This window comes from Chrysemys picta, chromosome 1 (assembly GCF_011386835.1).
Source record: "Chrysemys picta bellii isolate R12L10 chromosome 1, ASM1138683v2, whole genome shotgun sequence".
In the NCBI taxonomy this organism is placed as follows: domain Eukaryota; kingdom Metazoa; phylum Chordata; order Testudines; family Emydidae; genus Chrysemys; species Chrysemys picta.
In genome coordinates, this window is record NC_088791.1 from 319,483,123 (window position 1) to 319,502,560 (window position 19,438).

At 39.9% G+C, this 19,438-nt stretch overlaps 1 protein-coding gene across 1 annotated transcript in view; it reads right to left on the bottom strand.

Annotated features, from left to right (window-relative positions):
• AASDHPPT (aminoadipate-semialdehyde dehydrogenase-phosphopantetheinyl transferase) overlaps window positions 1-19,438 on the bottom strand; it is a 53,233-nt gene that overhangs the window by 5,139 nt on the left and 28,656 nt on the right. Inside the window, exons 3-5 of the mRNA XM_005289983.4 lie at window positions 18,211-18,332; window positions 17,454-17,615; window positions 4,988-5,065 (exon numbers count right to left, since the gene is read on the bottom strand). Of these exons, the coding sequence (XP_005290040.2) occupies window positions 4,988-5,065; window positions 17,454-17,615; window positions 18,211-18,332 (362 nt within the window). The remainder of the gene's footprint in view (window positions 1-4,987; window positions 5,066-17,453; window positions 17,616-18,210; window positions 18,333-19,438) is intronic.

Below are 19,438 nucleotides of genomic sequence, written 5' to 3' on the forward strand. Positions count from 1 at the left end.
ATGGTAGCTTGCACTTCTTGGGGTACCCTGGAAGCTAACAGCCAAGATGTCCATCTCATTGTGATGGCTATGGCCCTGACCTCATAGCCATGTCATATGCATCCATGGCCAGCTGTAGTACCATCCTCACAACAATTTGGCCTTCTTTTATTATTCTTTTTAGCTACTCCCTGTGCTCCTGCAGGGTGTTTGATAGGAAGGGAGTGACGCACTCTCAGGGGAGAAAGTCATAGTTCATGAACAAGGCCTGGTAGTTCACCACTTGGAGCTGAAATGAGCTGAGGAGTACACTTTAAACGTAAACAGGTCGAATTTCTTGGGGTTTTTGTTTTTAGGAGTATCTTTTGAAAACCAGGATTTCTCTTGGATTGCAGACACGACTTGGAACCCTGTGTTTGGGTGGGCATAAATATCCTGAAAGCCCTTTGAGGACACCTGATCTCTTTTCTCCGTGCACTTAGAGGTGGCAGGAAAAGTGGCCAGGGTACCTTAGCTGGTCTAGTACACCCTCATAGATGGAAAAGGCAATTCTGACTTGAGTAGTTACATTGAGAATGTCAAACAGCGTATGGGTCTTCTTTGGTATGACTGTTTTGATGTCCAGGGTGTCTGCTATTTGGGAGAGGAACTCCTGGAAGCATTTGAAGTTCTTGACCACTGGGGTAAGGGTTGGTGTCACTGTGTCATGATGAAGATGACTCCTGTGATGGAGAAAGGGGTGTGACACTGCACCCCATATTCTTCATAGTGATATTATGTTATGGTTATAGCATAATTATGATGCAGTTTTATGTAAGACGGGTCATGTGAGATGTCACTGGAAAAGTTATGATTTGCTGAACACGATTATCCTATTTGTACACATGTTTCATTTTTGTATGTGAAGTTAAAAATACTATGTATCTGTACTTCAAATGTAGTTACACCTGGGTAATGTCCACTAGACAAGATGCTTTCAGTCTAGATAGCTGGTTGTGAAGGGCCTATGTAGAGAAATGAGCCATTAGGGAAAACAATAGGCCTTAGGAGAAGCTTATCTCCCACCTGGTGAGCCTTCCTGAGAGCACTCCAGACTGACTGTAAGTAATGGGTGCTATGACTTTACAAGGACATGTGACCAGGCCACATGATTCTGGACTCCATCTTGGGATGTCAGTATTTTTCCACAAACTGATCTGGGAACCAAGTTTTGAAACAAAGGGTTCCCACCATAAGCAAAAGCTATACAAGGCCGGAATTGATGACATCTGGGGTTCTTCACTCACACCACAAGATGACTCCTGGAAACAACTGAGGAAGAAAGATTGAACTGGGGGAAGTGCTGGACTCAGGTTAAAGACATTTCTAGCCTGTGTATGAAACACCTGGGGATTCCAAGCTGCAAAGCTAGTGTAGCTTGTGCCTTAAGAATTTACAAGTGTGCCTGTACCATCAGTTAGGGTGAGAATCTGCTAATTCATATCCAATCTATTTAGTATAGTAAGCTTAGTTTGTGTTTTTTGTTTATTTGCTAGGTAATCTGCTTTGATCTATTTGCTATCACTTATAATAACTTAATCTATCTTTTGTAGTTAATAAACTTGTTTTTGGTTTAATCTAAACCAGTGAGCTTTGACTGGAGTGCTTGGGGAAAATCTCTCCTCAAATTGAGGGAGAGGCGGACCGGGTATATATACTGGCTAGATTTGACGTGGGCAGGATGGTACTGCTCCGGGGTCCTAGGCTGCGAAGCTGGTGATTAGAGAGCCTGCGTGTAACTGCAGTTGGGTGTGTCCCTACCTGTGTGAATGCTGGTGAAAGTGCAGGCTGAAGAGCTTTGCAGCTTGTCATAGCAGTACAGTGTGAGAGGAGCCCAGGCCGGTGGGTCAGGTGGCTCAGTGGTACCCCAGTACCAGGTGGCATCCTGGGGGGCAGAATCCATCACTAGGGGTTGGTGCTGGCCTTCCACTATCTCCATCTCCTGATGGCTGACATCAGACTCTGGTATTGGAGATCTGGCCAATGATGTCGTAGAGTGAAATCTTCTTCTCTTTCTGGATGCACAAATGGGGAGATGTGCTCTGAGACATATGCAACAATGGTCCCCTGCGAGGCCCAGAGAGCATGTCATGGGTGTACTGGCCCAGTGCCAGCTAGCCAGCTGGCTCAGTGCTACTCCTGTCTTACCTGAAGCAGAGCATTTGGCAAGGGGGTTCTGCCTCAGGTAACTGGGGTTGCTCTCCAAAGATGAGGGAGAGGCAACCCTGCTTGTAGGTGGGGAGAAGGAGTAAACTGGCAAGGGTGACAATGAGTCACCCTCTTTGAATGACAGTGCCATGTGGTGATATGGCCTCCGCTTCACATCTAATTCTGATCACCACTTAGGAGCACTGGATCTATGGGTCTTGGACCTGTCATTGTTTTGGTCATGGATACCAAGAGCGGTACCAGAGCTCCTCCCCCCTATGCCATTTCTGCCTTGGTGGAGGATTTGGAGGCTTTGTCCTTGGAGGAGTGATATTTGATGTGCTCCTTGTGCAATGGTCCTTTTGTTGTTCAGAGCTGCGCTTATACTCCAGGTGGGAATGTTTCTTGGCATCACTCGTCCATGATCAGAGTGTAGGCACCAGTTGTGATGTGAGGCTGCCAGCGCACCAAGGTTGACAGTGCTGAGGATGCCAGTGTCCTCTTCACTGCCCGATCCCAGGCTCTGGTGCCTATTCCAGGGAGCACTTTCTGATCCAAACTATTTGGTTCCACTTTGGCAGCTGTCGTTTCCTCAGGATCTGAACTGACACACATGGATTGCTCAAGAAGATGCAACTTGAGCTGCACATCCCTGGGCTTGCGCATCCTGGAAGAAAATGACTGACACGCTTCACACCTGTCTGAGATGTGGTTCTCCCCCAGGCAGAAGCAGTAGTGTGGCTAGGAGTGGAAATTTGGGTGGGCCCTGACTTTCAGGTGAACGGGCAATGACAGACTGTGCTAGTTCAGCTTCTCCCCTGATGCCACTCCCTATTCCTAGCTCTGGTACCCCCAGACAAAGGGCTTCACCTGCCAAGCTGGGCACACACATGGGGCAGCTCAGAAAACAGCAAGGCAGAGCTGCCAGCGTATAGCTTTCTGAAGGATGGGCGCATAGCTCTGTCCTGGATTTCAAGTGCCCAAGTGACGCTCCGGGCCGCACTACACCCCTGCTCAGATATGGGTGGGCCTGGATGCTAAGTGGGTGGGTGTACCCCTGGGCAGAAAAGGTAAAGGTTGTGTCCATCAGCAGAGGCGATGAGAACATCACAGGACAAGCAGGGTTTGAACCCTAGTGGCTTAGGGTCTGCCATATTAGCATGAAGCACCTCACCCTGCTTAACAAAAGGGGTTTGTGCAGGGGTCGGAGAGGACTTTTTTTTTTTTAAATAGAATGTCCAAATTAATGTAATAAGGGAATAAGAAGGGGACTATAGATTCTTTTCACCAAATCAGTCAAGAAAAGGGTGAGTTTGAAGCTCTGTATAAGTAGTGGGTTGAACACTCACTAGATTCCATCTTTATGTCATGGACATTAAGAAGAGAGGGTTCTGGATGCTCCACCCTTTATGTCCTTGCATGGGAGGATGAAGAGGCACAGGGGGTCATATGTGGCCCCGACCGACACTGTTTTTGAAAAGAATCCAATATCATAGGCATGACGCACTTGCCTACATGCCATGTGATCCATACCTGAAGGACCATTATGATCATCTATTGTGATCACCTGCATTACACAGACCAAAGAACCTCATCCAATAATTTCTGCAACAGCCTTTAACTTCTGCATGAGCTATAACATCTCTTTGAGAAAGCTATTCAGTCTTGATTGAAAGACTCCAGGTGGAGAATCCACCACATCCTTAGGTAAGTAGTCTGAAGTAAGTTGTTCCAATGGTTAATTATTGACCCTATTAAAAAAAAATTGCACCTATTTCCAGTCTGAATTTGTCTAGCTTCACCTTTCAACCACTAAATCTTGTTATGCCTTTTTCTGCTAGATTAAGGAGACGTCTGTCTATCATAAGTCTCTCTCCCATGTAAAAACTTGTAGACTGAGCAAGTCACTTCAACCTTCTCTTGGAGAAACAGAGAGAGCTTCCTTAGTCGTTCACCATAAACCATATTTTTCTAGACCTGAAATCATTCTTGTAGCACTTTTCTGAACCCTTTCCAAGTTTATGACATCCTTTTTGAAATGTGGACATCAGAGCTGGACATAGCATTCCAGTAATGCCCTTACTAATGCCATACTCAGAAGAAACACCACCTCTCCCTATTCTTACTAGACATTCCTCTGCTTATATATCCAAGCATCACATTCGCCTTCTTAGTTACAGCACTGCATTGACAGCTCACACTCAGCTGATTACCTATCATGACCCCTAACTCCCTTTCAGGGTAACTACATTCATGGATACAAGCCCCCATCTTATAACTGTGACCTACAATCTTTGTTCCTAGATACAAGTCCTTTAATTTTGTTGGTCTAAATAGAAACAAAGAGGTGGATTGACCACCATAAAAGACCATACAACCCCTGCACTTTATCACTGTGATGGCTGAGAGAGATTTGAGACCAGACCCACAAACACCACAAGCTGTGGATTGAGAAGAGTTGTCTGCCCTTTCATGGCTGAATTTTTAAAGTACAAGGCTCCAAAGAGTTGCACTTCTAGGACATCCACTGAAGGTGGGAAAAGTGAGTCAGACCAGAGATGCCACATGAGCTGAATTCTGTTTCCAGGAGGAATGAACCAAATGAAGTGAAATTGGCAGATTAACTCCTTTGGAGGGACTCTGACTAGCTGTTCTCCGTGATTCCTGATAGCCATTATGCTTATTATAAAGCTTATGCTATAGGATAGGGAAAAATGACATTTATGACCAAAATACTTAGTATTCTATTCAAATTGTGTAATGCCATATGAAATTAAATAAAGGAAAGTTATTTTAGAGACCAAAACTCATAACATCTTACGTTGGAATCCTTCTGTACAAATACTTCTGGTTTCCCCAGAGCTACTGCAACATGATGGAGATCATCCAACCGGGTTTCCTAAAAAAGTAAAAATAAGATAGTATATTAATTTTCATTAGTGTATGTCTGAAATAGAATACAGGGATATATATACTGGAATTCAGGGCAAAACAAGGAGTAATTTAAAGATGGGACCATCACTCATTTAAAATCATCAACATTCACAAGTGAGAAGAAGCCTTCAGCAGATTTGGTCAAAAATACATGATTCAATAGTGAAAAAAAAATCAGGACTCTGCTCCCAGCTCTGCTGAAAATATTCTATGCAACTCTCGGCACACCACTTATCTTCAATGTGCCACAGTTACCCCAATCTGTAAAACTAGGAGAGAGCGGAAGAAAAGAGATTTGACCTTCCTGAGGATAGATATATGAGACCTCACTAAAGTCAGATTTATAAGGTGCAAAGAATTACAGTCTTATGTCCATTCACAAAAAGATACGACAAGAAAAGAGGAAGTTACTTACCTTTGTAACTGGAGGTTCTTTGAGATGTGTGGTCCCTACTTGTAACCCACCGTGTGTATACATGTGCACCATGTGCCTGCAGACAGAGGATTTTGAAAGCAGTGTCCATTGGTCCACACATGTGACCTCACTCTCCCTGTGCCTCTGAGTGAGGAGATAAATGGCGGACTGGACCAACTGCTTCTCCAGTTCCTCCTCTACAATGAGCTAAAGAATGATCCAAAGCAGAGGGGAAGGAGGACGGGTAGTGGAATATAGATAGCGATCACACATCTTGAAGAACCTCCAATTACTAAGGTAAGTAACTTCCTCCTCTTCTTTGAGTGCTGGTCCCTATAAGTATTCCATGATGGGTGACTGACAAGCAGTACTCAAGTAGGAGGAGGGTGCGAGGATGCAGGCTGTAAAGCCCTTTGAAGTATCACTATCCCAAACGATGCATCAGTGGAGGAGCCCCGTACTAGAGCAGCAGTTCTCAAACTGTGGGTCGGGACCCCTTTTTAATGGGGTTACCAGGGCTGGCATTAGACTTACTGAGGCCGAAGCCTGAGCCCTGCAGCCCTGGGCCAAAGCTGAAGGCTGAGGGCTTTAGCTCTGCGTGGCTGGGCTCAGGTTACAGGCCCCCTGACTGGGGCTGAAGCCCTTGGGCTTTGGCTTTGCCCCCTGCACCTCAGGGCGGCAGGGCTAGGGCGAGCTCAGACTTTGGTCCCCCCTCCAGGGGTTGTGTAGTAATTTTTGTTGTCAGAAGGGGGTCATGGTGCAATGAAGTTTGAGAACCCTTGTACTAGAGCATAATGTCTCACAAACATGTGGATGGAAGCAGAGGTACTTCCTGAAGTGAAGTCACTGATGTCTGCAAAAAGAACAGGAGTACTTGTGGCACCTGCAAGGCACTGCATTTAGCCGTATAGAGTGGATTTTTTTTTTAAATTGTTAGTCTCTAAGGTGCCACAAGTACTCCTGTTCTTTTTGCGGATGCAGACTAACACGGCTGCTACTCTGAAACCTGTCACTGATGTCTGTTGTGCCCTCATGGAATAAGCCCTTACCCAGTGAGGGGAAGGAAGATTAGGCAGCTGACAGGAGAGCAAAATACAGCCTGAGATCCATCTTGCCTTCCTTATTAGTTGGGGTAGATGTAAGCAGCAAACACCCTTGATCTCAGACACTATCCAATGCTCACTAGAATGATTTTGTTATAGTAGCAATGCTATAAGTAAAGGCTGAAATAAGGCTTTTGTTTTACTTTTCTGTCTCTACAAGACTTCTCACTTTTTAAAAACTGTTTGTAAATTCACTTAAATATTTTCATATATTTAACTTCTCCTTTATATATATTTTAAAGGAAACAGTATGCAACAATACTTGCCAATATAGTATTAAGTTTGAAATTGAATAAGAAAAAAATTCAGTCAAGTTCAGTCAGCTTAACGTTGCCCCTTTACAAGTATGCATTAGAACAACATTTTTTCATTGTTTGATGACATACCACACTGGAGAACAGAAATGCTATTCAGAAAAACAGAATGGACCACAAAGAAGCTACCCATTTTTCTATAACTGTGGAAGCACATATTACCATTTTGCATTACTGCATATATACTATGACATGACAAATAGACCCTATTGTAATACATGTGCACAATGGGGAAGAGTTACTGAGGAAGCTTTAACAATTAATCTCTCATTCAGTATGTCCTGTCAAAAAATCTTTACTTAATTTAATCACTTTGGTTGTCCCATTAAATGACTAGGATACAGACACTGATTTCTAGAAACTGGTTCATTTTGTCTACTTAAACATTGTTATCAGAGCAGAGTTCAGAATTTCATAGATTGAAATTTGCAAATTTTGTATTCAGTATCTTAAATTAACTCTGTTTTACATATCATGATGTCCCAATATAAACTGCTAATGCAGAATCAAAATGTTTGTTATTCTAGAGCAGTGGTTTTCAACCTACAGTCTATGTCTAAGATTTCCAAAAGGGTCCGCACCACCATTCAAATTTTGTTAGGGGTCCGCAAATGAAAAAAGGTTGAAAACCACTGTTCTAGAGAGATCCTCAAATTCAGACATTAAATGCTTCACACAGGGACCTGATAGAGTACATTTCAAGACTATCCCAATTTATATGATTCACAAAATGCTTTTCAAGGTGACATTTTTCTTCTTTTAAAGAACTCAAAATCTACACTTCAAAGTAAATTTAAGTATTTATGCTTCAACAACAAATAATACAATTAATCATTTCAAAACTATAGGGCTAAGGTCTAAACCCATATTAAAAATGTATACTTCAGAGTGAAATAAGTATTCAAGTTGTTTGAACAGTGAGGTAGAGATGGCGGGGTAAATTGAAAGTCATATTCCCACAGAAAACAGTCTTCTATTAACAGATATGTAGGAATTATGGCATCTCCCACTCTTGGCCTAAAGACTAAATTACTGGCAACTGCTTACCCGCCGTTCTCATCTGTAAAATAAGAGCTTTAATTTTGGCTACGATTAAAACGGAAGAAAAAAAGGCTACCAATCTGCAATAATACATACAACAGTGTGGGAGCTGTAGCGTATTTGAAATTTGCCCTCTGGAATGAAAACACCACATTTTGATCCATTTTGCCTACAGTGAAGTGTTATACTATGTTCTCCTGTTTTCTACTCCCTCCTTGAACACAAAACCCAAAAATAAGTTAAGCAGAAAGATTTCTATTGCAGATTTATCAGGTCTCATCATTAGCACACATAGCCCATACTGCTGTAATTTTCTTGGAAAGGTGAAATGGCTGTCTATGAGAATTCATTGTTTGAGCAACTTCTGCTCAACAATTTACAAGGCTCCATAAGGTAGCAAAGCTTCATGTTTGTCTAGACTGCTAAATTACTGTATGTCTAGATTTTATCACCTCATTTTTCCCCCTCTTTCACTTCCTACATGTCCTCGAGGGGAAAGACTGATGAGTTTAGAACACATGGCAGAATGTATTTTATCAGTACCTCTAGTCCAGTGGATCTCAAACTTTTTTACTGGCAACCCCTTTCACACAGCAAGCCTCTGAGTGGGACCCCCCTAATAAATTAAACACTTTTTAATATATTTAATACCATTATAAATGCTGGAGGCAAGCGGGGTTTGGGGTGGAGGTTGACAGCTTGCGACCCCCCATGTAATAACCTCGCGACCCCCTCAGGGATCCCGACCCCCAGTTTGAGAACCCCTGCTCTAGTCCATTTGGAAATCCCAAATCTAATGCACTGTAGTTTTAAAACAAATGAACAGCAACGTAAGTTTTGCTCAGCGAATATCTGTGAATTTACCATATCTTGTCTGTATAACTGGCTGTTAGTGATGTCCAATGCCACCTGTATTACCTGTAATATATATACTTTTCTTATTTTGTTACCTCACTTAATGTATATGAAGAGGAAGCCAACTTATAGGCTAAATCCTGCCTTGATGGAGGCATAAAACTAAAACTAAACAAAGGTGAATAGGGAGAATAGCAGACGAGTCCCCCTCTGCAACAGAGCTCTCACTAGTGAAGGTCAGTATTCTCTTGACAAACCAGGAGATGTGCTGTGGAGCACTATTTGTTGCTCCTCTGAGCAGAAGCAAAATGCTCCCTGAACTGCTCTGACTCTAGTGTGTGCTGGGGCTTGAAAAGGACCACAACATGTTGTGTTAGTTGAACCCAACTCCCGGCACACTCAGAAATGCAGTTCTACTCTGAGCAATGCTTACAGAAAAATGGCACCTTCTTCCAACAGAACTGCTCACTATGTGTATTCTGTTATATCTGATTACCCTAGCAACAAACATTTGTCACTGATACTTACCTGTGTTAGCACAATAATGAGTGAGCTGAATTCTATACCTTCTATGCAATCAGCAGAATTAATATTATCAGATTTTTTTATTATTTTAATTCAGCCCCAACATTGTGTTTCTGCAGTTTCTATCTTGCTTCTAAACACAACTCAAAGTTCAGAATTTGGCATCACACATACAGTGAATGAAGACTGAAGAAGGACAGTTACAAAATATTTAGTATAGAGCTTTTCAAAATTTCCTCTATGCTGCTGTTCAGCACAGTTAAAAATCAATCATCCATATATCTGAAATGTACTTGGGAAATAATCACTATAAAACAGAGGTTTTTTTCTAGAGAATCCTTCATTAAAGGCAGATGGAACTGGGGATGAGTATCTGGAGGGGGCGCCAAATATAAAATACAAGAACATTTTCACAATTATGGAAAGTTAAGAGAAAAAAAAATCTTGGTTATACTTGTAATTTCTAGCACAAACAATCTTATTGAAATTAATAGGACCAATTCCGCAACAAATTACTATTTAATTTAAGAATGGCAAAATCAGGCTTTTGTCATTGTAAACAAATGCTATTGTAACAATTTTTGTTACTCATTCCCTGAAGAGGTTGCTGTTTCTATTACACATAACATCATTTCTGAATTTACCAAGAACGCTAGAGCTTGATTCAAAAGAGAATTTAATTGATGCTTTTTTTTTCCCCCTGTGGTTTCCCATCTGTGCAAACAGACGGGTATTCCCCCCTCTGTACTTGAGTTTGGAAACATTCTATCTCTTCCCACATGCAGAAAGCACTTCAAAAATGTATCTTTAAATTCTAGTTAACAGAAAAACAACAACAAGGTGGATAAAAATCAATGATTTTTTTTTAAAAGAAAAACTGGATTTAATTTAAATCAGATTTTTTTTTACTTTTAAATTAAATACAGGAGTTTTCTTTAAATAAATCTATTTAAAATTGAAGTTGAAACTGACAACTTAAATCCTATTCATTAGAATACATTAAATAGTTTAAATTAAATTAAAAGATAGTATTAAGCAGTACATGTTTGCTGCTGAAGTTTTAAAGAAGGTCAAACTACTGAACTGGTGGAAGTCACTAGCTAAGCGCCTGGTACCAGAGTTTGCTGAGTGCTAATCCAGCTTTTGATAGCAGTAGCATCTTTTGCAGGTGCAGAAAGAATATTTTTTTCATTTGAGTTTATTCAGCTAATTCAATTTAATGACTAGTTCATCTTTCAAAGTTAAGAAACCAATTGGGAGCTGAAAAAACAGGAAATCTTGCTTTCTTCTTCCATATTATGAATAAAAACTTGGCGTGAGAAAACTAGTTCTAAAATCTTGAAGGAAATGGTGACCAGAAAACGTCAGCTAAATCCATTAACTACAGATAATGCTTCCTTTGCTTAATAAATCAGTTTTAAATGCAAACCATTTTTGATAAACCTTTTTATCTACCCAGGACATTTAAGATAATTTTTATTACATAAAACTAAGTGCTCTGTGTGTATTTTTAATTTAACTTGAATTTCTATCCAAACAGTTTGACACAAATCATAAGTAAAAAATTAACTAGTAAATGAGAAATGCATCATTCATCATTTTCTAACAAGTAAATATTAAGAATCTGAATAAATGTAAATTAAGCTATATAGTTGCTTAAATAAATGTATACGTTCATAATTAATGTATACATGTAAGATACATAGTTGCATAAATAGATAGCATATCCTCCTAGTTGGCACAAAAGTACCAAATTTAGTGTAAAGGCTATATGTGTTTGCAAATAAACATTTTTATGGTTACCAACAAATTCTTTGGAAAATAACTAAAAAGTACAAATACAAAACGAGATTAAAATCAATTATTTAAATCAAGGTTTCCTGCTTTGTCCAGAGCAGAATCCTCTGAAGTCCATAGGCACTTTTAAATGGAGTGTTTATAACAGGTTTCATTTTGGAGTTAGAGTAACAGTAAGGAGCACTTTGGAAACGCAGGTGTAGACATTTGTGTTTTCCACCTGCAGATTTTACTAAGCTTATACTATTTTTTTACACTGGAGATTAAAGTACGTAACTTTTACATTTAACATATATCAAGCCCACCACAAAAAATCACATCGAGATTGATATATTTATATTTGCTTGTGATTCCTGTGTAGCCCAATGTTGCTTTGTAACAAAATATTAGTTTGGGAACTAATCTCTTCATAGAGCTGATTAACTAGAAACCACAGACTTTTAAACACAGACTTAATTGGCATGTTTTTCCACACTGGCAATCCCATTTTCAAAATTTTTGGTCTTTAATGGATTTAGTTTTTAGTAATTACATCCTCCCTCACTCTTTTATTTTGAGAAAATTCTTTATTTGTTTCGAGTTTTTGTTTAAAGGGTTTTTTTATGTCTATGAAATGTAATAGAAAATAAATCCATCTCCTTTTTGCATTTGGTACTTTTCGCTATCTAGGAAATATATACCTTAATATTTTTAGATACTTATTAACTGTACATTTTTAGGAGGTTAAAAAATGGTGAATGATTTATTGCTTATTTACTAAATAGTTAACTTTTTGCTCATGATTTGTGTCAAGCAACATCAGGACGGTAACTGGAATTTAATTAAATACGGAACAGTATATGAATTGATTATAAAACAATATATGTTTTGGATACATAAAATTCTCTTATTAAAACATGTTTCACGTTCACAACTAAATGATTTATTAAACAGCAGGAATCAAAATACTCAAAAACCAGTGGGAGAACACTTTAACCTGTCTGGTCATTCAGTGACAGACCTGCGGGTGGCTATATTACAACAGAAAAACTTCAAAAACAGACTCCAACGAGAGACTGCTGAGCTGGAATTGATATGCAAACTAGACACAATCAACTCCGGTTTGAATAAGGACTGGGAATGGCTGAGCCATTACAAACATTGAATCTATCTCCCCTTGTAAGTATGCTCACACTTCTTATCAAACTGTCTGTACCGGGCTATCTTGATTATCACTTCAAAAGTTTTTTTCTCTTAATTAATTGGCCTCTCAGAGTTGGTAAGACAACTCCCACCTGTTTATGCTCTCTGTATGTGTGTATATATATCTCCTCAATATATGTTCCATTCTATATGCATCCGAAGAAGTGGGCTGTAGTCCACGAAAGCTTATGCTCTAATAAATTTGTTAGTCTCTAAGGTGCCACAAGTACTCCTGTTCTTCTTTTTGCGGATACAGACTAACACGGCTGCTACTCTGTAAACAGAGGGATTAACTGTTGTCAGTAAATTTAAACTGATTTCAGGTCAGCCTGGGAAAATATTCAAATATGCTTAAGAGACTGGAGTTTAAGTTCCTACTCCTCTAAACTTCTTGTAAATGAGACAGTCTACTACAGTAACTCCTCGCTTAACGTTGTATTTATGTTCCTGAAAAATGTGACTTTAAGTGAAACAATGTTAAGTGAACCCAATTTCCCCATAAGAATTAATGTAAATGGGGGGAAGGGGTTAGGTTCCAGGGAATTGTTTTAAACCAGACAAAAGACTATAGTATGTATATATACACACAGTATAAGTTTTAAACAAACAATTTAATACTGTACACAGCAATGATGATTGTGAAGCTTGGTTGAGGTGGTGAAGTCAGAGGGTGGGATATTTCCCAGGGAATGTCTTACTGCTAAATGATGAACTAGAACACAGCTGAGCCTTCAAGGGTTAACACATTGTTGTTAATGTAGCCTCATATTCTACAAGGCAGCATGAATGGAGGGAGGGGAGACAGCAGCATGGCGGGGGGAGAAGAGAGTGTGTGTGTGTGCCTGTGGTGCATTGCCCCTTTAAAGTATACTAACCCCACTTTAAGTACATTGCAAGCAGGAGGCTCCCGGGAGCAGCTCCAAGGTAGAGCAGCACATGTGGGGAGGGACAGCTGAACTGCTGGCATTTCATAGCCTGCTGGGCAGCTGCCGCACAGGAAACTTAGAGGCGCGGGGAGCTAATAGGGGGCTGCCGGTCCACCCTGGTTCAAAGCCACCTCCAGCTAGCTGCAAAGGGCTGCTCTTTCTGCAAGCAGTGGACAAAGCAGTCGGCTGCCAAACGTTATAAGGGAGCATTGCACAACTTTAAACGAGTATGTTCCCTAACTGATCAGCAACTAACAATGAAACAACGTTAGGCGGGACGACTTTAAGTGAGGAGTTACTGTAAATTACTTAGGCTGACCTTTTGTGCCCTAAATCTTGACCTCAAAATTCAGATGTCTTTCCCTTGCTTCTTTCTTTATATAGAACAGCAGCCTTTAACTCAATTTTGATCAAAACTCATGAATTCAGCGTATTTATTTTTATTTAAATGTTTTATGAGATTATAATAAGCAGTTTAGGCCTTAACATACTTCATGTTAAACTCAGATTTTGTTTTAAACCGGTTTATTTTTTTAAAAAAATTTAAACAACAAAATCAAAAATTTTCAAAAAACTTTTGCTTTTTATCCACCTTGAAAGCTGCAGAGAGGTCCAGGAGAATCAGAATGAAGGTCTGCCCTTTATCCATCAACAGCAAGAAATCATCCATTTGCGCCACTAGTTGGATTTCCATTCCATGCCCTGAATCCAGCTTGTGTCAGGCTAGGATACTGGCTTCACTAAGGTGAACCTGCAGGCAGCTTTTTGCTATCTTCTCTGACGTTGCTCAGAAATGGAAGGTTTGACACAAGGCAACAGTTAGGTCCAATGTATCCAGGGTGGGTTTCCACTTGTAGGTCTGACTATTATGTATTTCAAGATGAAAGGGAAGATCCTTCTCTGCATGAGGCATTGGATATTTCAGTCAAGAAAGTTCTGTTTCTCTTGACTTTTTTTTGCGAGTAGAAAAGAGATCTCCACTTATTCTTGACTTTATGCTCCCAAGTAGCTTTTTATGATTGGTAATACCAAAGAGAATACACAATTTAAATAAAATGAAAAAAATTAACAAGCTTTCTTTTTCTTCTGTATTTTTGATAAATTATACCTAATATAAAAATGGACTAAATAACACCCACACCATGAGAATAACCAGACTATAACAAGCTTTGCTTTCCCAGATATATCTCCTATAAGAGAAAATAAGCTAAGCTGTAATTTCCCTAACAAATATCTTTTCATTTGATAGAGGATGTTGATTCAGTTTAACAACACAACAGAGGCCACAAAGTAAGAAATCACACCACTATAAGAAGAACAGGAGGACTTGTGGCACCTTAGAGACTAACAAATTTATTTAAGGTGCCACAAGTCCTCCTGTTCTTCTTTTTGCGGATACAGACTAACACGGCTGCTACTCTCACACCACTATGCCATCTGCCAGGTGACTTTTACTTGAATGATTTGAACACCACACTAGATTTCTCACAAGCCCATACAACAAGCTATAATTTAAAAGGTTATTTTAAGAGTTTGTATCGAGGACAACATATAATTAGTAAATTCTACCATAGCCAAACGAAAAAGTGAGACCTAGACCTCTATCTATAAAGAAATGGGGCACAGAAAGAAAGAAGGAACGAAAGAAAGAAAGGAGCTGAGGAGAGAATGGGACAGGCTGGCAAAAACAAGATGTCATTTAGGAAGTATGAAAAATGCAAGAGGGAAGAAAAAACAACAGAAAAGCAGTGCTTAATTTTAGGCTGGAGATTGGTAGCTGAAACTAACTATTCCTTCTATCAGCATTAATTAAAATTAGATTAACTGGATTAATGGGACTGAAAAGACTAAAAGAAATAGAAAAATAAATCCCGCCCCTACTCCGGTGTATTTGAAAGGGTATACTGTTGGGGGTGAGTTAAGGGAAAAGGAAAGATCCCCAGACAGACAAAACCTACTAGCAATAGTTACAAAATAACAGTCATATTGTGGTACAATAATGCAAAGCAAATAACTGCAGAACACTAGTTACATATTGTTAGATCTACCATGGAAGTAAATATACTACAAAATTGGTCACAATCTTTTCTAAGATTTTTCCTATTTATATAAAGCTCAGATTACTATGAATCCCTGACATAATGATCCTCTGGAAACCAGGACATTCTATACAGTAGGTACAGATTGGCAAAAGGAGAGTTTTTAAAAAGTGCAAGCCTAAATGTCATTAGAAATGCACAAAACAGTTGTCTGCATGTCAGGAATACAAAGAGGCCAGCTGGCATCCCACAAGGCTTAAAATTATACTGGTACATTCATTCTTTTGTATATAATTAATTTTAAAACAGGTGTATATCAGAAGTTGGCTGTTTACAGCAAACTCCACCCGCACACGTGATTTACAAAGCTGCAGGTAATGTCTTCAAAATGGAAACAGTTCAGGTGTTATAAGAAGTGAGATATGAACTCCTGGTCTCCCCCTCAGCATAGGGAGTTTTTCACGAGACTAACAGGGTATTTGATGAAGAAGTCTGTCTCTCTTGCTCCAGGAGAGGGAGGGGAGCGGATCACCAAAAACAGTTGTTGTTTCTTTTTCTCTCTGTATCTATTCATTTTTCCTCCAACCACCATGAAAGATTCTATTAGTGCTCCATGTTTATATTCTAATGTTTTGATCTTTATGTTTTCAATCAGGTTTAAAACTCCAGTTCAAACTGAACTCTAACACAACCATAATGTACAGTCTGAGATTGGTTATAACTATTGTGATGAATTGAGGCTATATCTGTACAATTTAAGACTTCTGATTTGATATTCTGAAGTTGTACTATGAAAATCTACTGTGTCACGAGTGCCTACATACATGTGGATCCAGCAGGGCTGACAAGTCCTGTAATGTGTATGAACCAGATACTATAGAAGGAGCTTGGTCCTTAGGGTATATCTGCCCTGCACGGGACTATTATTTAATCTCTCTCCTGCTATTATGGCAGCGGGTCCTGCGGGACCCCAGTCCAATTGCAGGGCTCTACACTAGTCCTGCACAGGGCTCTAGCTGGGAATATGCCTCCAATCCTGGGTAGACAGACTTGCACTAGCTCTGCTCTAGCTAGTGGGCTAGAGATATCCGTGTGGACATAGCCGCATGGGTGGTGACTCGGGCTAGGACACCCAAGCTCAGACCCAGAGGGTCAGGTAGGTTTGGACTTAGGCAGCTAGCTCGAGCTGCTGCCCTTGTTATAATATCCACATTGCTATTTTTAGCACGCTAACTCGGAGGCTATCTGCCTGTTTGGGATGCATGTCTCAGCTGCAATGCAGCCATAATGCAAGTACCCCTGTTCAGGTGAAAGCATCTGGAACAGTGGATGTGCTGTATCCTTAGAAAAATCAGTTTAGTTGATTCCTTTGAAAGGAGAGCAGAAGACAGGAGCAGGGGAAACTTACCAGGAGTAGAACAAAGGAGGCCAGGTGGCCAGAAAGGGTTTCAGATAAAGAAATGTACAGGAGCAGGGGTCAGAAAGAAGGAAAAAGCAAGGTCACTGAAGCTGGGAAGGGACTTCACGAAGGAGAGAGACCAGCTAGCACACAACAGCTTGCTTGAGCAGACGACACCCCCTGCCTGCCTTCCTAAACCCAGATGTTGCCCAAGGACTGACAAAGGAAGGGTGAGATAGAAAATGAGGGATATTGCTATTTCAGATGTTTATCATTTTGTATGATCTGTACTCACATGAGCTCTAAATAAGTATAAAAGAGCATAAAGGTGTTAAACTCTGAACAAAGTGTGTCTCTGTACATTAACTACTTCACAACTGTTGCATTCCCTAGACAGAGTTAATTGTGAACCAGAAGTGTCACACCTTTGGGATGGAAATCTGGGAGAGGGGTATCTTTAAGTAACTGGGGTAGTTTGGAGTAAGCCTGCTCGTCCTGAAGCCTGGGATAGGAGGGCTGAGGAGCCCCATTTCCAAGAAGTGGTAGTAGACAGTCAGTGCCAAGAAAATATGCCAGAGGCCAAGAAAGGAATCAGTGCTGCAGTCTGCTGAGGTTCTAGGAGCATGAAAACACCACAGGGATCCAGAGCAGCAGAGGCATGGATTTCTCTAAGCAGTTACAATGGGTAGTTGCAAGGGAGCCTGCTCACTAGGATGTGATCGAATTATATTACAGAAATTGTTGGTAGATTTCTTACCTCAAAAGTCCACCCTTCTTCCTTGTCTCCATCCAACAACATTTTTGTCTCCTTGTAAACCTTCCCTACTTCCAGCTGCAAAGGGGTGGCATTAAATTCAATCCTTTGCAGGTTAAAGCCTATTCCAATCCCAATGGCCTTTATAAAGCTTTCCTTTAGTGCCTAAAATACAGAATGACATATGTTTAATCCACATTTGTTGCTTTTAATGACTAAAATTGTTACCTACAACACAACAATTACATGTAGCATATCACTCAATCTAGACTGAAAGGTCATCTCTGAGCAGAAACTGTGGGTCAAATAAATTCTATTCTTAGACAAGTAAATCTGAGATTACTTCAGTTTTACATTGGTATAATTATTAAGAGCAGAATCCATCCACAGGCAGTTTACTCATCTGTAGGAACAATACAAATCCATGGTGCTGTAATGCATATATAAATACAAAATGACCTACAATTCTGAAATAATCAAGGGCTAGATTGTGTCCTCTGCTGGATGAACCAGGAACCTCTCCACCGTACTTTCATGTATGCATAAGGCCAGCCACAGTTCTTCCTAAGAATTCCAGCTGCAGCACAGACCATCTTGCACACCTACAGATATTCTGAGGCACCAAGGATATAATCTAATGATAATCGTATCTGTGTGTGCAGCTAATGAAGTTTTACATCATGACATTAAGTACTGCTTTTATAAAGTGTGTTCTCTGAGAGATTATACTTTGTGTTTTTTAAAAAGAAAAAGATATTACCCAGTGCCTATAAAACATATCTAGCTGAATCCATTCGTTATTCATGGACTTGATTACCCTCCACTCTGCCTCTGTAAACTGTCGCTTCATAATGCGAAAGAAATCTGGAACTGAACCACTACCTGTAAAATCAGAAATATTTACAACAAATATTTTAATACAAAAAAAGTTATAAGCAAATGAATTGCCTTATATTACTGCTCCAAGAAATAACTGTCACAGTACAACATATTATTCATTAGAAAAAATATTTCTGAACTAAGCTGCTTTGAAAAATCTCAAAACTAAACAAGACTGCAAATGCAGCTGTAGTCAATACAAAGAAATGTAAATATAGCCAGCATATTAAAACTGTACAGATGTTGATGAAAGCCTACTATGACAAATTATACATTTTAAGGAAAGTAAAAGAGCAAAAAAAGTCTTCCCTCAGCTAAAGTGCTAACTTTAAAAGAGGTACATTTGAGGAATAAAGCCATAAAAAAAATCCCACACCTTCAGCACAGTCTAAAATGACAGCATCTAATCATTTCGTTGACCCAGTCATTAGTCACCTGTGAAAATAGTCAGCATAGGGCACACAGCTTTCTATATTTGATTGCTTAATGTAATATTAATAAATCAATATGCTATATAGTATTTCTATCTACCTATCACTGTACTAAAATGAGATTGTCTGAGTCACCTGAAGTGCAGGGATGCTGTATAGTAGCTGACCTGCAACTATACACTTATTTTTCATATGTGCATTCTCCTGCACTCAGCATATGATCTGCATTATCATTGTATGGTATAGCTCAGTAATCATACAATATGCAAATACTGTACTCAGGCTGGCTGAGACCCATTATTCCAAATTCTCGTTAAATATAAAAATTTAATTTTAAAAGTAGTTCCTTCTAATGGAACGAGAAGGGACAGTGAAAGAGGACTATGAGGGAAAGTGGTGGTGGTGGTGGGGGGGGGGGGGGTGTAAGTCTTACTTAAAGGGCAACAAACGTGCGTTGGCGTGGTGGGATTCAGAAGTTGGTATCACCATGTACGTCTCCGAATGAGCAGAATGATTTATAGTAGCCACAGCATAGTGAGCACATTGCAGTATAACAGCAACTTGAAGGAGCTCTCTGCTAACCTGGCATCAATTTTAACTTAGGCCTTCTGCATCAGAGTTTAGTAAGTTCAGGATACAGTTATGTGCGCATAAACAAGAAGCCTCTTCAAGTTAACA